Source organism: Bactrocera tryoni, chromosome 1 (assembly GCF_016617805.1).
Source record: "Bactrocera tryoni isolate S06 chromosome 1, CSIRO_BtryS06_freeze2, whole genome shotgun sequence".
NCBI classification, from domain to species: Eukaryota; Metazoa; Arthropoda; class Insecta; order Diptera; family Tephritidae; genus Bactrocera; species Bactrocera tryoni.
The window spans coordinates 11960102-11978165 of NC_052499.1; the positions used below are offsets into that span (position 1 = coordinate 11960102).

The window sequence follows — 18064 nt, forward strand, 5'->3', positions numbered from 1 at the left end:
GAATTGGCGCCAAATAACGAAAAGAAGAAATGACTGGCACGCTGTTGTTAACTCGACTATAACCGTGGAGCGGTGTCTATGCAAATAAAGAAGAAGATAACGTGTAAAAAGCTGAATTAACCCTTTTTATTTAAAATATGTCATTCTCATTTATTTCAGTTTATTTTTTGCGGGAAAGAGCTTCACTTTAAAGTATAAGCTCTCATCATAAAATCTTCAGCTTTTTGCAATCAGCGCTTTCTGCATCGACCTCAACAAATGAAAGTCAGAGGTGTAAGGTCTGACCTACAAGGCAGAAGGTTGAGGTTGGTAATGTTCCCAGCCACAGTATTTCAAATACTTTTTAACCGTTTTGCAGCAGGAGCCTGAACGTTCAATGTTTCGACTTCGTTTTGTAGCGTTCATTTCTGAAATACAAAATTGTTCTTCAACGTATGTATGTATATTGGCATCAATTCATATGGCACCCAATTTTCTTGGGTTTCCTCAGCGATAAAATGCGGTTCTCTTAATTAAAACGTGTTGATTTTGGCTTGGAAGATGAAGAACATCAACTTGAGGCATTACTCGATGAAGCTTGTTGCCAAAAACAAGTAGAGCTCGCAGTAACCGTCAAAAGGACGCAAGCCGCTACAAAAATTTAAAGAGCTTCTCTAAGGAGCTTCCTAGGTAGCGCTTGATAACTTAGCAACGATGCTACTCCAGCAAATCACGACTGTCAAAACTTCAATACATTGTAGGAATTAGGCTGGGACCTATCACATACACACGGATCAGCTCATAAGACCGTGCACCGTAAGCGTCGGTTAGGTTTGTCAAGGTTAAGAAAAGTTTATTGTAACTTCGTACGCCTTTCATTGACAGTCTTTCCATATTTGAGTGAATTTCGGTCAAAAACTCAGCCAAAACTTGAACAGCACATAACAAAAAGTATTACCCATATTATGTATAAGCAAAGAACACTGTGTTGCATTGCGCTTGGCTCGGGCCAAAATGCATTTTCGCCGCCAAGGCGCCACCACGATTGGCGGAGAATTCACCGATGTCTTAGAAAGCTGTAGTCATTTCAATAAAATCAGTGCGAATGTCAAATGTTTTTAATTTTCAGTGCCACTGCACGACGACGTGTTGGCGAGGAGGTCGGGTCTCTTGGCGCCAGGCAAATCAATGATTAATTGAAAAGCGGTTCTATATTTAATGCGATCGGCTCCAAAGTAAACTTCCGTCGTCTGGCGCTTGTCTTCGGCTATCTGATTGCTACGATTTGCGTACGAGTATGTAATTCACTTAAATGTTGGACGACGCCGCTGGCGTCGTTGGCGGTGCAAGCGGATTTTACGCTTATTTAAGCTAACATCATTGGACGTCGCTAAAGACACTAGGCTAATTAAAGCGGGCTTATGAAAATGACGCTTTGACAAAATTATATGATTAGCGATTCTCACTCGTTTACACTTAGTTAAATTATAACAAAGAATATCCATACGTATGTGTATACTTACATACTTATTTATATTATTGCATTGGACTTGAACTTGAGTACACGCTGAAATAATTACTTTTAAGGAATTTTGAAGTTTCAATTTTATCTTTCCTTCAATTTATTTTAATAAAGCCGCGCTGAAGTTAAGTTACCGATTTAGAATACAATAGAAATAAAGTGAGGTTTACGTTGCGACCTGAGATCTGTTGTGTCCTCCCGTATTTCATTCGAACTCACAAAGGCCCAGCGCTTGTGTAAATTCCAGTATCCTGTTGGGTGATAATGATGCATTGTAATCGCTTTATGATTATAGATTATGTAGCAAAGGTACTTCTTGAGCCTGCAAATCGCGTATACGGGAAATGATAGATGTTAAAGATTGAGATTTTTCAGTGCGACTTACGTTACCATATACAGTCACCGAGGTCCAGCATCCTAAACAATTCCAAAAGCATGCTGGGCGCGAAGGAGATGATGTGATCCTTGACCACGTAGATTTATCGCAAGTCTTTTAGCCTGCTTCTGCAAATTGCTGGCAATCTAAAATCAGGTCTTCTGGGGTTTCCTGTTCCTTGTCGCAGAACCGGCAGTTTGCGCTAAAGACTATGCCCATGTTGGACAAATGCTACCCTAGCCTGCTGAACGCGACAAGGAGGCGGATATTGTCTCAGGGGAGGTTGATCATTTCCTTAAATCTTGCGAGGTTATACCCTCCCATAAGCAGGTTGAAATGGCGCATTCTTGCTGCCTGCTGTCAATGCTTTTCTCTCCTCCGTGCGGAGCAGTTCCTTAAAAGTGTGAGACCCCATTGCGATGCATGGTTTTGTCCTCATCATTATGGACGCTGCCGCAGAGTGGACAAGTTCGTGCCGGCTACCCCTTTATGCCCTGGCACCCAGATTAGATGTATCCAGTTGCACGTTGATAGGCGATTCAGCCTTCCTATACACTCCTTCACTAAAAGTGATTTAAACTCATACGCTGAGATCGCCTTTAGTGCCGCTTGACGGTCGCGGTGGAGATTGAGTTCTGCGCACTGACTTAAAGTAAAGACTTCTGCTTGAAAGATGCTCGGACAATGTTCCTTTGGTATGGATAGTTTGGTATGCGGTCCCGCCCGCAATGCCTTCCGGTGTTTTCGAGCAGTCAATGTACCACTGGATACCGGTGCCCCTCAGCAGTATGTCGTGGGTGGAGTCATTCCACTTACTGCCGAGAGTAACTCTAAAATTCTTTGTAAAGTTAATCCTCTTTGTAACTTTGTCTAAGAGATCATAAATCTAAAACCGAGCCAGCGATTTTTAAAATATGTATTTAACTTCCTTGTTTCCGCCCAGGTTCGAACTGAGGACCTTGTGCGTGTGAAGCACACGTGATAACCGCTACACTACGGAAACTGTTCCAAATATAATATTTAGTCGAAACAGTTAGCGACCGTTAAATTTTTACATAGCTTAGTTGACATAACTAAGGTTGAAATCTAAGAAACTTTATTTTGAGTGACCTTAAAAACGCTGGAGCTTAGGGAAAAAAGATATTTGGTAACAAAAATGTTAGGGAATTGAAACCCTTTTTTATTGTATGAACTTTGGTCACTTATAATTATTCCCTTGGAGCCATATTTACTTATATTGCACATAGAATACTGCGAGATTTTGTACCTCTCAGGGACCTAAGCAGGAAGTAAAAAATATGTTTTCAATGCTTGTTTCCGCCCAGGTTCGAACTGAGGACCTTGTGCGTGTGAAGCACACGTGATAACCGCTACACTACGGAAACCGTTACCATATACCGTTATTGGTTTATTGGTGTTTCGAAAATTAGATCTTAGTTTTTCTATATTTTAAGAAATGATATTACCAAAGTAAAGCAAAATTAATTCGAAAGCAGCTTACTTCCTTTGCCTTCTCTTCTTGCTAGCTTTTGAAGAATTATTTGACTTTATTATGGAACCACAATATGCTTATAACCTTAGCAGAGTTCGTTAACTAGAAAAGATGTGGATCTCCCGTTTTATGAGTGAAAGAACAGTGTGTGTGTGGACTATGTGTACCGACAGTATATGTATGATAGTTCTTTAGTTCTAGAAAAAAATTATGTAAAGAGAATTGAAAAACAAACAAAATAACACTCGTTTGTTTCCGCCCAGGTTCGAACTGAGGACCTTGTGCGTGTGAAGCACACGTGATAACCACTACACTACGGAAACTACATTAAACCGTTAACCAGTCCCCATAGCCCACCAAATGCTAGGTACTGCTTTGCGTATAAGAGAAACTAACCTCAAAATAGTGGATAACTGCATTTTCTTTAGACCTTTATGTAATTAAACAACGACGTAATTTTGTGGTAATTCAATTACTTTACTTTTTAATTTGTCTATTTATAGCAGAGAAATGCGAAATAACACAAGTTTACTCCGGATTTCTTGTATTTTGCACAGTCACTTTACTCATAACTGGGATTTCAATTTTTGTATGTACAATTTTACTTGTCGCAAGTCGCAACAATCAATCTTTTTCTGTCGAGATACGACCTACATAATACAAAAGAAGCCATAATATATTATAATGGGTGTGGCTTAAGTGTCTGCGAGTCCAACATTAGGCACAATTCGGGTACGGGTTTCCGTAGTGTAGTGGTTATCACGTGTGCTTCACACGCACAAGGTCCTCAGTTCGAACCTGGGCGGAAACAAAGCTTATGCAGGAGGCATATATTTTACTAAAAATTATCTGTTTCTTTTTTGCGCGGATTTTTGTTGATTTCAGCATGAATTTTGAGCTTTAATGTGGGAAATTTGAATAAAATTGGAAACATTCAGCATGCCGAGAGAGATAGTATCAAAGACTGTATCACTCTACATTATAAAGAAACGTTTATGTAGAAGTTAAATAAAGAAATGAGTAAGTTAAATAAAGAAATGAGTATACTTTCCAAAATTTTGTGCCAAATAAGTAATTTCTTAACACTAGTCAATGCGTTCTCCATTCAAGCATTAAACTGTCGTAGATATTCGAAACTTTCTACATATCTAAATGGCCTCCGTGCCAACTGTATTTCTATAATTCTTGATAAATTTTAAAATTGCAACTTCCAGGTTATTTCGATATTTTATAAACGAAAAATGAGAAATTTTTTCAAATAAAAAATTAAAAAATTCAAACTCGTTTGTTTCCGCCCAGGGTCGAACTGAGGACCTTGTGCGTGTGAAGCACACGTGATAACCACTACACTACGGAAACCACATTATCGACTCTCACACTGATACCGTTAGATTAACCGTTTGAGAGCTGAGCACTTTATTAGCATGCGGAAGCACATAAGTTCAGTTCTTTTACCGATTAATTTCTTTAAGAATTTCACAATTTGCTGCAAATCAATTTATAACATATCAAATTGTTATATATCTTCAAGCATACATACTACAACAAAACATTCGGTTATCAATATTAACAATAATATTGTTTAATTACTTATCGTTAACAATGTCAAGTACTTATATGTATGTATGTATATGCATTATATACATATACTTACATATATTTGATATTGTGCAGGTTTAATCTCACACGTCTTAATGATAATGAAATTCGCTTAGGAATGCCTAATAATAATAAATACTTTAAGCATAGTCCAGACGTTGTAGTGCAACATCACAAGTACTTTTAAATATAATTAGTTTATATACTAAATATGGAAATATGTTATAAATATGTACATACATATGTATATACCACATGCATACCCAGTAGGTATTAACTGAAAATGTACGAAAAACTTAACTGAAAAGAGTGTCAAAATTGTGTTTAGCGACTTTAACGCCAGGATGGGCAAAGAAGGTATCTATGGCACAAGGGTTGGCAAATTCAGCCTTCATGATGAAACATCCCCAAATGGGTTGGCGTACACTCCGAGATTCTAACATTGACTCGGATCATTATCCTGTTGCAGTCACGTTAGGCAATCAAAAGGCAGGTTCGCCGTCGAGAAGCTGCAATCACAACAGACAGCTGAACGGTTTTCTACTCGGCTTGCACTCCTGCTCCCTGAGAGCACTCATCAGCAACTCGGTATAAGAGAACTGTGGGACGGCATTTCAAGCTTCTTACGTACAGCTGCAAAGGAAACCATTGGTTTTCGGTAAAGACAAAAGAACAGCTCGTGCGATGAGGAGTCCCGTGTCCCAGGGGGAAAAATAGACTGTTTATCTCGCAACATTACAATCGACCTCAATATCTGCGGGATAGGATAGATATCCAGAATTGTAGAGGGAAGCGAGACGCATTTGCAGACAAAAAAAACGAGAGGCCGAAATGCATGATCATGAAGAGCTTGATAAGCTGGCCAAAAGTGGTAATGCATGAAAATTCTACGAAAAGATGCGGCGACTAACATATGGTTTCAAGACCGAAGCATACTCTTTTAGAACCTCCAGATCTACTGACTACTGACTGATGTCCAAAGCATACTAAAATTATGGCAGGAACACTTCTCCAGCCTGCTGAATGGCAGTGAAAGCATAACTCCAGAAAATGTCGAACTCGATTCCCTAATCGATGACGAAGACCTCGCTTACGCGGTTATAGCCGAAATTACAACAGCGCGCCCGTAGTTCTGCTTTTCGCTATTTAGCGCCAATTGGAGATTCCAAGCAAAGCCAGGTCCTTTTTCATCTGGTCTTTCCAACGAAGTGGAGGCCTTTCTCTTCCCCGGCGGGTACTGCATCGATTACTTTCAAAGCTGGAGTCTTCTCTTCCATCCGGACAGCATGATATAGCCAGCTCAGCTGCTGTTTCGCTGAGCTATGTCAATGTATGCGCTTATCTCATACATCTCATCGTTCCATCGACTGCGGTATTCACCGTTGGTAATGCGCAAGGACCATAAATCTTCCGCAGAATCTTTCTGTCGAAAACTCGTAACGCCGACTTATCAGATGTTGTCATCGTCCATGCCTCTGCACCATATATGTAGCAGGACGGGAGAAATCGCTCGATTAGGAGTTGCCTTGTCTGAAACCTCGTTTGGTAAAGCTCGGAGAGGCTTTTTCCGGATACTGATGGAGCTTTTGGTATTGCTCAACGTCAGTTTACAAAGCCATATTAGTTTTACGAGGATACCAAATGAAGACATAGCAACATATACCAAAGCATATACATATATACATATGTATGTATGTACAATTCAGAAGTTTTGGTTACATTTTCCTACAGGGTACACTCGTGCATTTGATTACAATTTTAATTGTCTCCAATTTGTGAATAAAACGAGTTCATATATCGAATAATTTCACAACAATGATACAAATATTCATATGCACATACATATATATAATCTATACGCTTACTCAAAGAATATGTACATATGTATATGCGCCTACAACAGCGATAAAATAATTTTCAATTTGTTTGATATTATAATTCGGTAAACAGTTCACGAACAACAACAAAAACTTGCGTAAGAATGCGATTTTTTGAGTGTGCAGAGCGAATAGATTATATTGTTAAAAGCGCATCATTAGATCGCATTGCAAAGCACAGTGCATTTGCATTCATTGATATATGTATGTATGTATGTGTGTGAATCTTTGCTATACTCAACACTGCAAAAATATTGATAAAGCGCTGGCGCTCTCTTACACACAAATGGCTGTGAGAGTGTTGCCATATTCGTCGAACGTGTAAACCAGCAATGATGTGTGGAAATAATGTCGGCAAAGTTACTAATATCAGTTTGGTTGTAGAAGACATACCGCTTTGAATAAAGAACGAGTAAGAACTAATGAAATCGCTCGTTGGCGTCGTTTGCTCTTTTTCCCTATAGTTGCAATTTTTTTAAACAAATTTTAGTGAAAACATATCGAAGTAAATTTTATACAAAGTGTCCTCGAAAACTATTGGCAATTATAATACAAAAAATGGAGGCAGACGAGCGCTCAACATTCTATATTGAATGGTTTTTTGAAGGCGCTTAAATCGAGGAGGTACTGGCTCTAATACTATGAAGGGTTTTTAGTCGCATTTTGGTTTAGAAGAACACCTTTTTTTAAGTATTTTTAAATGTAAGTAACTGAAGTCCTAAATTGAAAATATATCTCAGCTTAGGTTAGATGACTGATCGAAGATCGCACATGGACTGGTAATATGTAGTATTTTGGGAAGCTATATAAAAGAAAAACTCCAGTGTTCGAACTTATAAATTACATCTTAGCTTGAATAGAACATAAAAATAGTATTAATATTCCGGCTGATTAGCAATTCCTGCTTTATCAATGAGGTGTCTTCAAAAAGGCCGCAAAATAAGCCACCAAAGGTAGTTAACGAGTGGCAGCACACATGCATCTTCATTCTCTGAGCATAATTGACTGATAAAGAGTATATATTGCACACATTATCTAGGCGTGGGTTAACCTTGACTAACAATTAGCGACATCTTCCAAAGGCATCAGCGTTTCTGCCTTTGCGAGTTCAGTAATTGCGAGACATTTAGCGCGTTCACATTTTCGAATATTAACGGCAAAGTATACAGTCCTTCAAATTGCTAAAATAACATTTCAACAATATGACTACCAAATTGGATGTAATCATATTTGGTGCAACCGGTTTTACCGGAAAAATTGTGGTCGAAAAGGCGGTGGAAGTGTTGCAAGGACTCACGTGGGGAATTGCCGGTCGGAATTTGGTAAAACAAAACATTTATACATATAACGGTACCGCAGTAATTTCAATACTAAACGGTAATATACACTTTATAGAGCAAATTGGAGAACGTATTGAGTACGGTGGGTAAAAAAGTTGGCAAGGATCTCTCGCTTGTACCAATCACTATAGCGGATGTTGAAGATGAAAAGTCCATTAAAGAGATGGCAAACAAGTGCAAGGTGATTATAAGTGCTTTACTCATTACTAACCACAAAGTTTACCGCAAAAACCGGTGTGTTTGTTGTTATACCAATCTATACAAGTAGTGCACAAAAATTAGAGTAAATACTGTTAAAGCATCGATAATACTTCAAATTAAATATTTATTATATTATTCTACTTTGTAAGGTCGTTGTGAACTGCTGTGGTCCCTATCGTTTGTATGGTGAAGTAGTGGTGAAGGCATGCATTGAAGCCGGCACGCATCATGTGGACATAAGCGGTGAGGCGCAGTTTATCGAAGGCATGATGGTGAAATATCAAGATTTGGCTAAAGAGAAGCACGCCTATATAATCTCGGCCTGCGGATTTGATAGTATACCCGGAGAAATGGGTGTCGCATTTGCCGAACGCAATTTTCCAGGTACATATAGACAAGTTCGTTTTATATTTCTCAATTACAAGCAATTCCGTTTTAATAAACCCATTTTAGGCACCGTGAACTCCATCGAATCCTACTGGGAGAATACGGTCGATCTCAAGGATAAAAACTGTAAAACTTTGGTACATGGCGGTACTTGGGAGAGCGTTATTCACGTTTTAAGTCATGTCGATGAACTTATTGCACTAAGAGGGCAGTTGACGCCCAAAGATCTGCCCCGCTTGGAGCCGGAATTGAAAGTGCGGTAAGAACGCGATCACTTCACTTACATTGTGATATGGAAATAATGTTATTAATAACTAATTTATCATGTTTCTACCCATAGCTCTTACCCACACAGGGTGCCTACGCTGAAAAGTTACTTTGTACCCATTCATACTGGCGATCGCGACCTTGTTGTGCAGACACAAAATTTCCTGTTTGAAAACGAGAAAAAGCGCCCCATACAATACGAGAATTATATTGGTTATAAGTAGGTTTCTCCGCTGAACATTTAAGCGCAGTCATAATATTTAAAGCCTCGTTTTTTTGTTCTTTTATAGATCACTATTGTACGCCGTCTTTGTGCCCTGGTTGTTATCATTAGTCACACTGTTTGCTCAATACAGTTGGACGCGCAAAGTGCTAATGATGTTTCCGAAAGTTTTCACTTTGGGCATTTTAACCGAAGAGGGACCCACTGAGGACAATATGGAGGGACACTCCTGTGAAATGGTGTTCAAGACCACTGGCTGGACCAAAGATCAATCGCTGAATGAGCCACCTAAACAGCAATTATGGACACGTCTTTCTGCGCGCAATCCCTTCTATGCCATGACTGCTGTGGCACTATTGGTCTCGGCGAAGATAATTTTGCTGGAGCAAGACAAGCTGCCGGGAAGGTATGGTACTAGTGATATTAATATTTTTATTTATTTATTGCTTAACTTATTAAAATGAAAATTTCTTTTAGTGGCGGCGTGATTTCACCTGGCTATGCATTCCCCAAAACAAGTCTGATCGAGGAGCTACAGAAGTACAAGTATGGCATAAAGTTCGAGGTACTGAAACTGGAGAGCATACAATAGAAATTACATTTATGATTTTTTCTACTATTAAAATATGCATTTTACTACATACATACATACATACATATATACAGACTTACGTAAGTAATGTACTATTTATGTGAGTAAATAAACTTTTTTTTTCATAAAATGTGTGAATGCAGTTTTATTGTTATTAAAAACATGGGATCACATACTTAGAGTATGAGTCAATGATAGAATGAGAGTGAGCGCATTGACAAGTAATGTAATTAACTTACTCTGAGCAGCATTGAATTTAATTACTGGTTTCATACGTGGGTTAAGTAAAAAGTAACGAGACGTGGCTAACATAAAATGAGTGTTCAATGTTTTGCTAATATTTTTTTTATCTAGCGATTAATTAAGATTAGTGTTGCAAGTAATGCATTAAAAAATAATTAAATTAACATTTGAATTATTATTTTTTTTATTTTGTAGCACCAAATATAATTTTAAACATCTAATCTTAAATCTTCTTATCCAAAAATTATTTAAAAAAACTTAATTTTTAACCAAAATTTTTGAATTAAGAAATTGCAACTCTGTGCAAAATCAAGCACTAATATGAAAAAGTAATGATTTTTTATATTCGTAAATCGAAAAAAAAATCGAAAAAGATCTATTAAAAAGACTTCAGTGACGGAAAGCTATATATGTATTATTAGATAATGATTCATTGATATAAATTTATTCTGTCCACATTGGAGTAATTTAGGACCTACCCTCGTATATACTAAAAAACGCCTTGTAATGCTGTTTAAAAGCACATGACCTTGATCACACCAAAACCAACCAGTCATTCAACAACAAATCGATGAGAATAAAATGTTTAGTCGCTTGACAGCTTTCGAGGCATCAGCAAAACTCGCAAGATAACTTAGAACTTTTGTTTAGCTGGAAAGCGAGAAGCAGTCAAAGTGAAAATGCCTGTGAAATTAGACGCAATTATTTTTGGCGCAACCGGCTTTACTGGCCAAATTGCGGTGGAAAAGGCACCAGAAGTGCTGCAGGGTCTCACTTGGGGTGTGGCAGGTCGTAATAAGGTGCGTAACTCAAATTGTTGCTTTAATTAAACTTAAGCTTATTTACATATGTGTGATATGTTTGTATGTACTTACATATGTACATATGTTATATAGAGCAAGCTGGAGAATGTGCTGAGCACTGCGGGTCAGAAAATTGGCAAAGATCTCAGCGCCGTGCCGATTATATTGGCCGATGTGGACGATCGCCCATCGATCGAGGCGATGGCAGCAAAATGCAAGGTTTTTACGAAACTTTAAGCATAGTAACTTTGTTTAGTTTGTAATTTTGATTTTAACAAGGTCGTTATCAATTGTTGTGGCCCATATCGTTTCTACGGCGAAGTGGTTGTGAAGGCCTGCATTGAAGCCGGCACTCATCATGTGGATATTAGCGGAGAGCCGCAATATATCAAGGGCATGCGTTTGAAGTATCATGACTTGGCGCAAAAGCAGCACACTTATGTAATATCTACTTGCGCTTTTGATAGTATACCTGCTGAAATGGGTGTAGTGCATGCAGAAAAAAATTTCCCAGGTTCAAGCTTTTGATTTTATTCAAATTTTCATTGTTTGTTTGTAACCAAAATCGGCCTTCTCATTTCCACCTGTTTTTATGCGCTTATCTCAATATATGTAATTACTCACCAATACTTAGGTACTGTGAACACATGCGAATTGTTTTGGGAGAACATACTCGATTATCGCGACAAAACCTCTAAAGCTGTGCTACATGCCGGCACTTGGGAGAGCGCCGTACATGCATTTGCTAATTCCGGTGAAGTGAAAACATTGAAGCGTCTACTGGAGACGGAGAAGTTGCCAGATTTACGGCCAAAGCTAAAGTACTGGTAAGTAGATTTGCGTCTCTCACAGTTCACATTCATTAGGGATTAGTTGTATATGGTATATAGTAGTATATAGTGTATATATACTCATGGTTTGTAAATTTTCTTCTCTCGCTGCCTTATATGCCTTATATGCCTTACATTTATACTTTGAAATAAACTGAAATGATTATCGAAATCAGACAGTGTTGAGTAAAATTTTGGAAAATTATGTAAAAAAAAATTTTTTTTCGATACTAGGAAATTGTGTGATTCGTTATATGTGACCTGGTCTACGGAAAGGGGGCTTAGGTGTCAAAAAACTTTTTAGTTGATTCGGATTCGGAAACGAGTTGTTTATTTTTAACAGCAGTTTCCCAGAAAACTAGTTTTCGCACGTTAGCTCCCTTTTCGTAGACCAGGTCACATATAATGCGATAAATGATTTACTGGTTTCTTTCACTTTTATTATTTTAATATATTCAAATATTTTTAAAATGTATGTCATGAAATTATTCGTGGCGAAAATACTATTAAAAAGTTAGAAAAAAAAAATTAAAAAAGCTTTTTGTGGATACTATAAAAGAGTTTAAAGTCGAAAAAAATAAATAAATATATTACTAAAAATATGTAAAAAAATAATAATAAATAAGAAAAATTAATAAAAAAAAATAAATATAAAAAAATTAATTAAAAAAAATAATAATAAAATTATTCCTTGGAGATGCGGGGCATCGATCCCCGTACCTCTCACATGCTAAGCGAGCGCTCTACCATCTGAGCTACATCCCCTCCACTATCGCTGCGGCCAATATTGCGATTCAAATAGATTAGCGTTAAAAAATCTTCACTCACCAAAATTACTTTTTCAATATTTTAGAAGAACAGAACGAAATTACCACCGTTGCTTTCTGTTAAAATTGTAATTCAATATAAATAGTCATAACCGTTTCTGTAAGTTGCCTTTCTTAATACTGAGTATTGCATTTAATTTTAGTTTTTGAAATTGCTTATTAAGTATTTATTTTCTCTTAAATAATTCCACTTCCATCATGAATACCCAACACTGCTGATATTTCTTACAGGCCATTCGCGCGCAAAGTTGAATTTCTCGATCGATATTTCTTCCCCATACACGCCGCTGATCGTGATATCGTGATGGATACTCAGCGCCTGCGCTATCTGAATGAAAATAAGCGCCCAATACAGTTCGAAAATTATATTGGTTTCCGGTGAGTCGCCCACTTTTCACTCACTTCTCATTATTGTATGTATTATTATTACATTTATTGCATTTTTTATGTTTCTAGCTCCCTATGGACGACCATTTTGACACAAATGTTGTTAATATTCACCGTTATAATGGCGCAAATTCCCGGTTTACGTCAAATACTATTAAAAAATCCGAAATTCTTCACCAGAGGTCTTATGTCACACGAAGGCCCCGTCGAGGTAAATCGTGCTGCACAACGCTTTCAAATGACATTCCGCACTAGAGGCTGGACCGAAGGTCAGCGATTGACTGAGGAGCCGAAACAAGAGCTTTTGACGCGACTCTCAAGTTTCGATCCGTTTTATGGCATGACATGTTTGTCGGTCTTGGCTACAGCCAAAATTGTACTCAAGGAGCACGATAAAATGCCAAACGAGTAAGTGTTTGCTGAATAAAATTATTTTAGTGTTAAATTTTGTGTAAAAATTAAATGAAATTCATCTGCAGTGGTGGTGTCATTCCGCCCGGTTATGCCTTTGCCAACACAAGTCTCATTGAAGAGTTGGGTCGCCAGAAGAATGGCTTGAAATTCGAAGTATTGAAGTTGGAACAACAATGATTTTATAAAGCAGATATTTGCACTTAACTTGGGTTTTGGAAGTTATATATTTTCTTGTAATATTTTTAAATCTGTTTGAAACATACTTTTTGCAACAAAAATGCTCTAATAAAAATTGTATATTTGCCACAATCAATTATTCAAATTAAATGTTGTTCGCACTGCAATTATATCGCTGTCAGGGTATGGCGCCAAAGCCGATAAATCATGTGACGGTGTGACTATTTAGTCGACTTACACCACCTCTCGACTTATTGGCAATTTACATGCATTAAAATGTACAACAACACACATACATATTCACATGTATTGCATTTCATTGGCATTACTACACTGCTAATGGCTAATCTTTCACCCTACCGCCGGCCATCGCCCATTAGCGATGTGGCCCAGCGGCCACTTGTCGCAATGTCAAATGGCAGCATTGATTTATTCCAGCTGATTGGCGATAGAATGTGTGCGCCGTCGCCTGGTACTCATACACGTTCAGAAAAGCGCGCTGGCTCCAAGTCGCTTGCCATTTTTTTGTTGCTTTGAAATATGCGACGATCCCAATGTGGCCCCATGGTCGATCCATATTGGTTTATCTACAGCGTTGACACTTTGCCACTGATCGCTGACTCCACAGCCCAACTGGTAGGCGGTTACACTTACACACATACTTTTGTGTTAATATATGTTATTTATCTTGCGCGCTTTTCAGCTAAATAAATTGCTTTTTAATTAATTATGAATAATTGTTTGAGACTTAAAGCGTCGGAAATTTATTCGTCGTTCGTTTGCGTGCATTTTGACAAATCAGTTTATTGAAATCTACAGAAATGATTTAATGACTTTAATAATTAAAATGTACACCTTTCATTTAGTTGATTGTGTTTAGGATCAGAAAGCCCAAATAGTGACAAAAACTGCTTAGCTGACGTCCCCGCCAATGGTTACTGTATACCGCTTGTTACCAAGGTTCTCCAGCTGGTGCTTCATAGGAGAGTTTAAGCGAGTAATGCTGTCACTCGGAGTCCATTGTTCAAACTGACTGCTTACTTTTCAGAAACCGTAATGATCTGTGTACAAATGTTGAGTGTTATTAGTTCTATACATCCATTGTTCGAATGTATCGGGTCTTTTCACAGGGACGCTACAACAGTAGACCGATAGGGACAGCAAACGACGCCATATTAGTCTCTCACACGTCATTCTCAAACGTTGGGCATCTCTGTGACGTCGTTGTGGCGAATTTTGCGAAAAGATCTTGGCCTACATTTTTACAATATGAACTTGACGGTAGAACTGAAGCCGCTTGGCCACCAGAAGCGTCGTATGTTCGTGAATTTTGCTGAGTAACAACTTGTAAATAATTTCGATTTAAAACAATCCTTTCGGAGAGTTATCGAATTATGAAAAAAAAAAGATTTTTTTCAATTTCCTTTAAGCGAATACCGCCTTAAAACTTTAATACTCTTTGCTTTCTTGGAAGAAAATTAAATTTTTTAAACTTGTAGACTAGAAAAGGAATTTCATTTTTTTTGCTACAATTTTAAGGCTGAAAGAATGAAGGGCTAATTGTTAAAGTTGCTGAAATTTGTGTGAAATACTTGCAGGGCAATTTTTCTTTATTTTTTCATATATTACTGTGTTCAAAAAGTAGTGTGAATTTGTTAATAAAATGGAAATTCTTTTTTTATTTTTCCAAATCAATTTTCTGTCTTTCAAAATAATCGCCGTCCGACAAAAACCATTTTTGCTAACGCCTTTTCCAGTTCTTGAAACAGTCGGATTAAACCTTTTCCGGTAAATTCCTTAATATCTTTCGACGATTCCTTTTTTATCTCCTTAAAACTTAACAAAACAACTTTCGAACTGGCCTCTTTAGTATGCTGAATAACCATAAGTCGCACGTAGCCAATTCAGGCGATTACAGTGGTTGCGGAATGATGTGATTCCAGTTTTTGGCAAAACTGACACGAAGAACCAATGCAGTATGACATTGTGCATTATCATAATTTTGGTATCAATTGGGATTTGACGTGTTTCAGGCATAAAACATTTTGCAAAATGGTTTGCGCTGAGCCAAGTGATATTCCAACATTATTTACGAGGTCTCTAATTGTCAACCGACGTTTTTTCAACGTCAAATCTTTAATTTTTGGACGTGGACTTCTTCGACAGAGGCTGATGGATCGCCTGTCACACGCTCTCGGGCCGCTATGCACTACTTGTACCACTTATAAAAGTTTTTTCGTGTCATAGTTTAATCATTAGAGGTTTTCGCTACATTTTCAACACGTTCACACAAAAATATTTGTTCCGCAAACAAAATTTGATGCAAGTTCTTTGCTGAAGAAGATCAACCATTGTAAAAATCGAAAAGTCCACTAAAACACATGTATCTCGGAGATAATAAAAACCTTCATGCGCTTGGCAAATGTTATGGACAACATCCAGTGTGTTTAACGTGGGTACCTGATGACGACAGCCTTACTCCTCGGCGCTCAAAAGCACAGCGGATCAAAATAAAGCGTTGATCAGCGCCTTGAGAATGCTAAGTATTTGCAGTACCAATTGGCAGTGTGGCATGGACACACTAACCAACTTGGTAGGGTTTGAGGCCCATCTAAAACCTCGGCCGTACTTTGGGTCCGGCTCCCGGTTGCAATGCAACTCCACATTCGACTGACAAAGTCAGTTCTTCCCGCATTTGGGTTTTAACCACAACCACCACGAATCTCCAGAAGGGGCCAAACCCAATGAGCCGATTGGAGTTACCTTTAAGGGCTACTGCTCCCTGTGGTACCAGAATTAAGTCTCCGGTCAGACCTCGTAGCCGAAGCTACTAGCAGTTGAGCTTCCATACAGCTCTGGACTGGTAGCCAGGATATTAGTCGCCTCTTACGATAGGCATGCCTTACCACCAGTATATTCAGTTTCCTTCCCGAACCTAAAGGGGGTCCCCCTACCCGCAGGGGGAAATGTTATGGACATTCCTATTAACCTAGAAAAAAAGTGTATGTACCTGCCTTTTTTATCACAGTAGTATATACAATGTATATTATACATACATACATATGTTCTTATGAGTACTATATACATACATTTTTTTATTTTTTTTTTAATATTTCCGAATATTTGCGAAATTACTATAATTGTGCTTTTTTACAGCCAAAATATCCTGATGACGAATAAATAATATTGGAAAGCTTTTCATTAATATTTTGGTTGAAAGCTTTTATTTTTGCCGAACCACCTCGTATACTGTGGTATGTACGCGAACACATTGCATAATACATATGTCAATCACCAATATACTAAATAAGTACATACATACATCCCTATATATGGACAATTTTAGCTATATTTTGGCTGAGAAAAAAAACCACTGTCGATAAAGCAGTGCGCACGATAGTTCGCTGGCATTAATGTTAGCTGTAATGGGGCCGTAACGGTACTTGGGGATGTAGCTCAGATGGTAGAGCGCTCGCTTAGCATGTGAGAGGTACGGGGATCGATGCCCCGCATCTCCAAACAAACAAATCTTTATTTTTATAAAATTAAATTAAAACACATTTTATTATAATTATAGTGATCAAACAACAAAAATGTCGTGCTCATGTGATTTTATGGTTAATTTTAATCCAATTATTGCTTGAATAAACAATTTGTTTTTTTTTGACTAAATGTCGATTTTTTTTAATTTAAACTTTTAATTAGTATTTGAGTCAAGTAAACTTTGGTAGTCGATTATATGACTAAAACAACAACATTTGGATGAGTGTTTACTTTACATAACACGCGACTCTGTTGCATCTAGACTTCTGTTGGTCAGCATAGTACTTAAGTAATTGTATTCATATTAGCCTTGATTTTAGCACCTCATTGCTCATGAATAGTTCCCATTGTTTGCTGAGATAATGTTGCAAAGCAAATAGAATACTTTGAAATGAACTCAATCATAAAGTTTTAAAAGGTTCAAAATTTGTATGGCAAATTTACTTAGACGGAACTACAAGTTCATATCAGTCAAGTATGACGTGTGAATTCTAAACGCCAACATCCCACCGAAATGTGACACTCTGCGCAAATCGGTTTATTAGGCCAATCCGTGTATATACAAAATGTATGTATATAAATATGTGCAAATATTTGTGTACTAATATACTTAATATAGATCAAATTCGAATACAATCATGATTTCTACATGAACTTTAAATGGCGTTAAGGCTCCAATTGAGATGCCGTCGATATGTTATATTACTGTGGGCAAAAAATAGTAAGACTTTTTTATTTAATTCTAATTTCGCGCGAAAAGCAATTCGTCGAAATAATTATTTTTAGATTGGTATGACTGTCAGTGACAGCTATGCCAAAAGTCACATCAAAACAATTATTAGTATTTAATATACGCTTGTCTTTCTGAAGTATATAAAGTGCATTTGGCGATTTTTACGATGAGTGAAATTATTCAACAGAGAAGTTCCATTAAATTTTGTGTGCCGAATAACATTTCTGATGCCGAAACGTTCACAATGTTGGA

General features: G+C 37.5%; 2 protein-coding genes and 7 non-coding genes across 9 annotated transcripts; 4 read left to right on the top strand and 5 right to left on the bottom strand.

Annotated features, from left to right (window-relative positions):
• Nucleotides 1-2807: 2807 nt before the first annotated feature.
• Nucleotides 2808-2880, bottom strand: Trnav-cac. The gene has a single exon. It is a non-coding gene; the product is annotated as a tRNA-Val (tRNA).
• A 309-nt stretch (nt 2881-3189) lies between these two features.
• Nucleotides 3190-3262, bottom strand: Trnav-cac. Its single transcript has one exon. It is a non-coding gene; the product is annotated as a tRNA-Val (tRNA).
• Nucleotides 3263-3619: 357 nt separating this feature from the next.
• On the bottom strand, nt 3620-3692 carry Trnav-cac. The gene has a single exon. It is a non-coding gene; the product is annotated as a tRNA-Val (tRNA).
• A 415-nt stretch (nt 3693-4107) lies between these two features.
• Trnav-cac lies at nt 4108-4180 on the top strand. Its single transcript has one exon. It is a non-coding gene; the product is annotated as a tRNA-Val (tRNA).
• A 475-nt stretch (nt 4181-4655) lies between these two features.
• On the bottom strand, nt 4656-4728 carry Trnav-cac. The gene has a single exon. It is a non-coding gene; the product is annotated as a tRNA-Val (tRNA).
• A 3190-nt stretch (nt 4729-7918) lies between these two features.
• Nucleotides 7919-9985, top strand: LOC120766383 (saccharopine dehydrogenase-like oxidoreductase). Its single transcript, XM_040091817.1, has 7 exons — nt 7919-8167; nt 8241-8366; nt 8536-8770; nt 8840-9032; nt 9114-9260; nt 9331-9669; nt 9741-9985. Exons 1-7 carry the CDS (start codon nt 8048-8050, stop codon nt 9853-9855), a joined length of 1275 nt encoding a protein of 424 aa, XP_039947751.1. The 5' UTR covers nt 7919-8047; the 3' UTR covers nt 9856-9985.
• A 793-nt stretch (nt 9986-10778) lies between these two features.
• Nucleotides 10779-13655, top strand: LOC120766267 (saccharopine dehydrogenase-like oxidoreductase). Its single transcript, XM_040091656.1, has 7 exons — nt 10779-10898; nt 10995-11120; nt 11181-11415; nt 11536-11728; nt 12790-12936; nt 13015-13353; nt 13425-13655. The coding sequence occupies exons 1-7, from the start codon at nt 10779-10781 to the stop codon at nt 13534-13536; spliced, it is 1272 nt and encodes a 423-aa protein (XP_039947590.1). The 3' UTR covers nt 13537-13655.
• On the bottom strand, nt 12424-12496 carry Trnaa-agc. The gene has a single exon. It is a non-coding gene; the product is annotated as a tRNA-Ala (tRNA).
• Nucleotides 13656-16981: 3326 nt separating the features above from the next.
• Nucleotides 16982-17054, top strand: Trnaa-agc. The gene has a single exon. It is a non-coding gene; the product is annotated as a tRNA-Ala (tRNA).
• Nucleotides 17055-18064: the final 1010 nt, after the last annotated feature.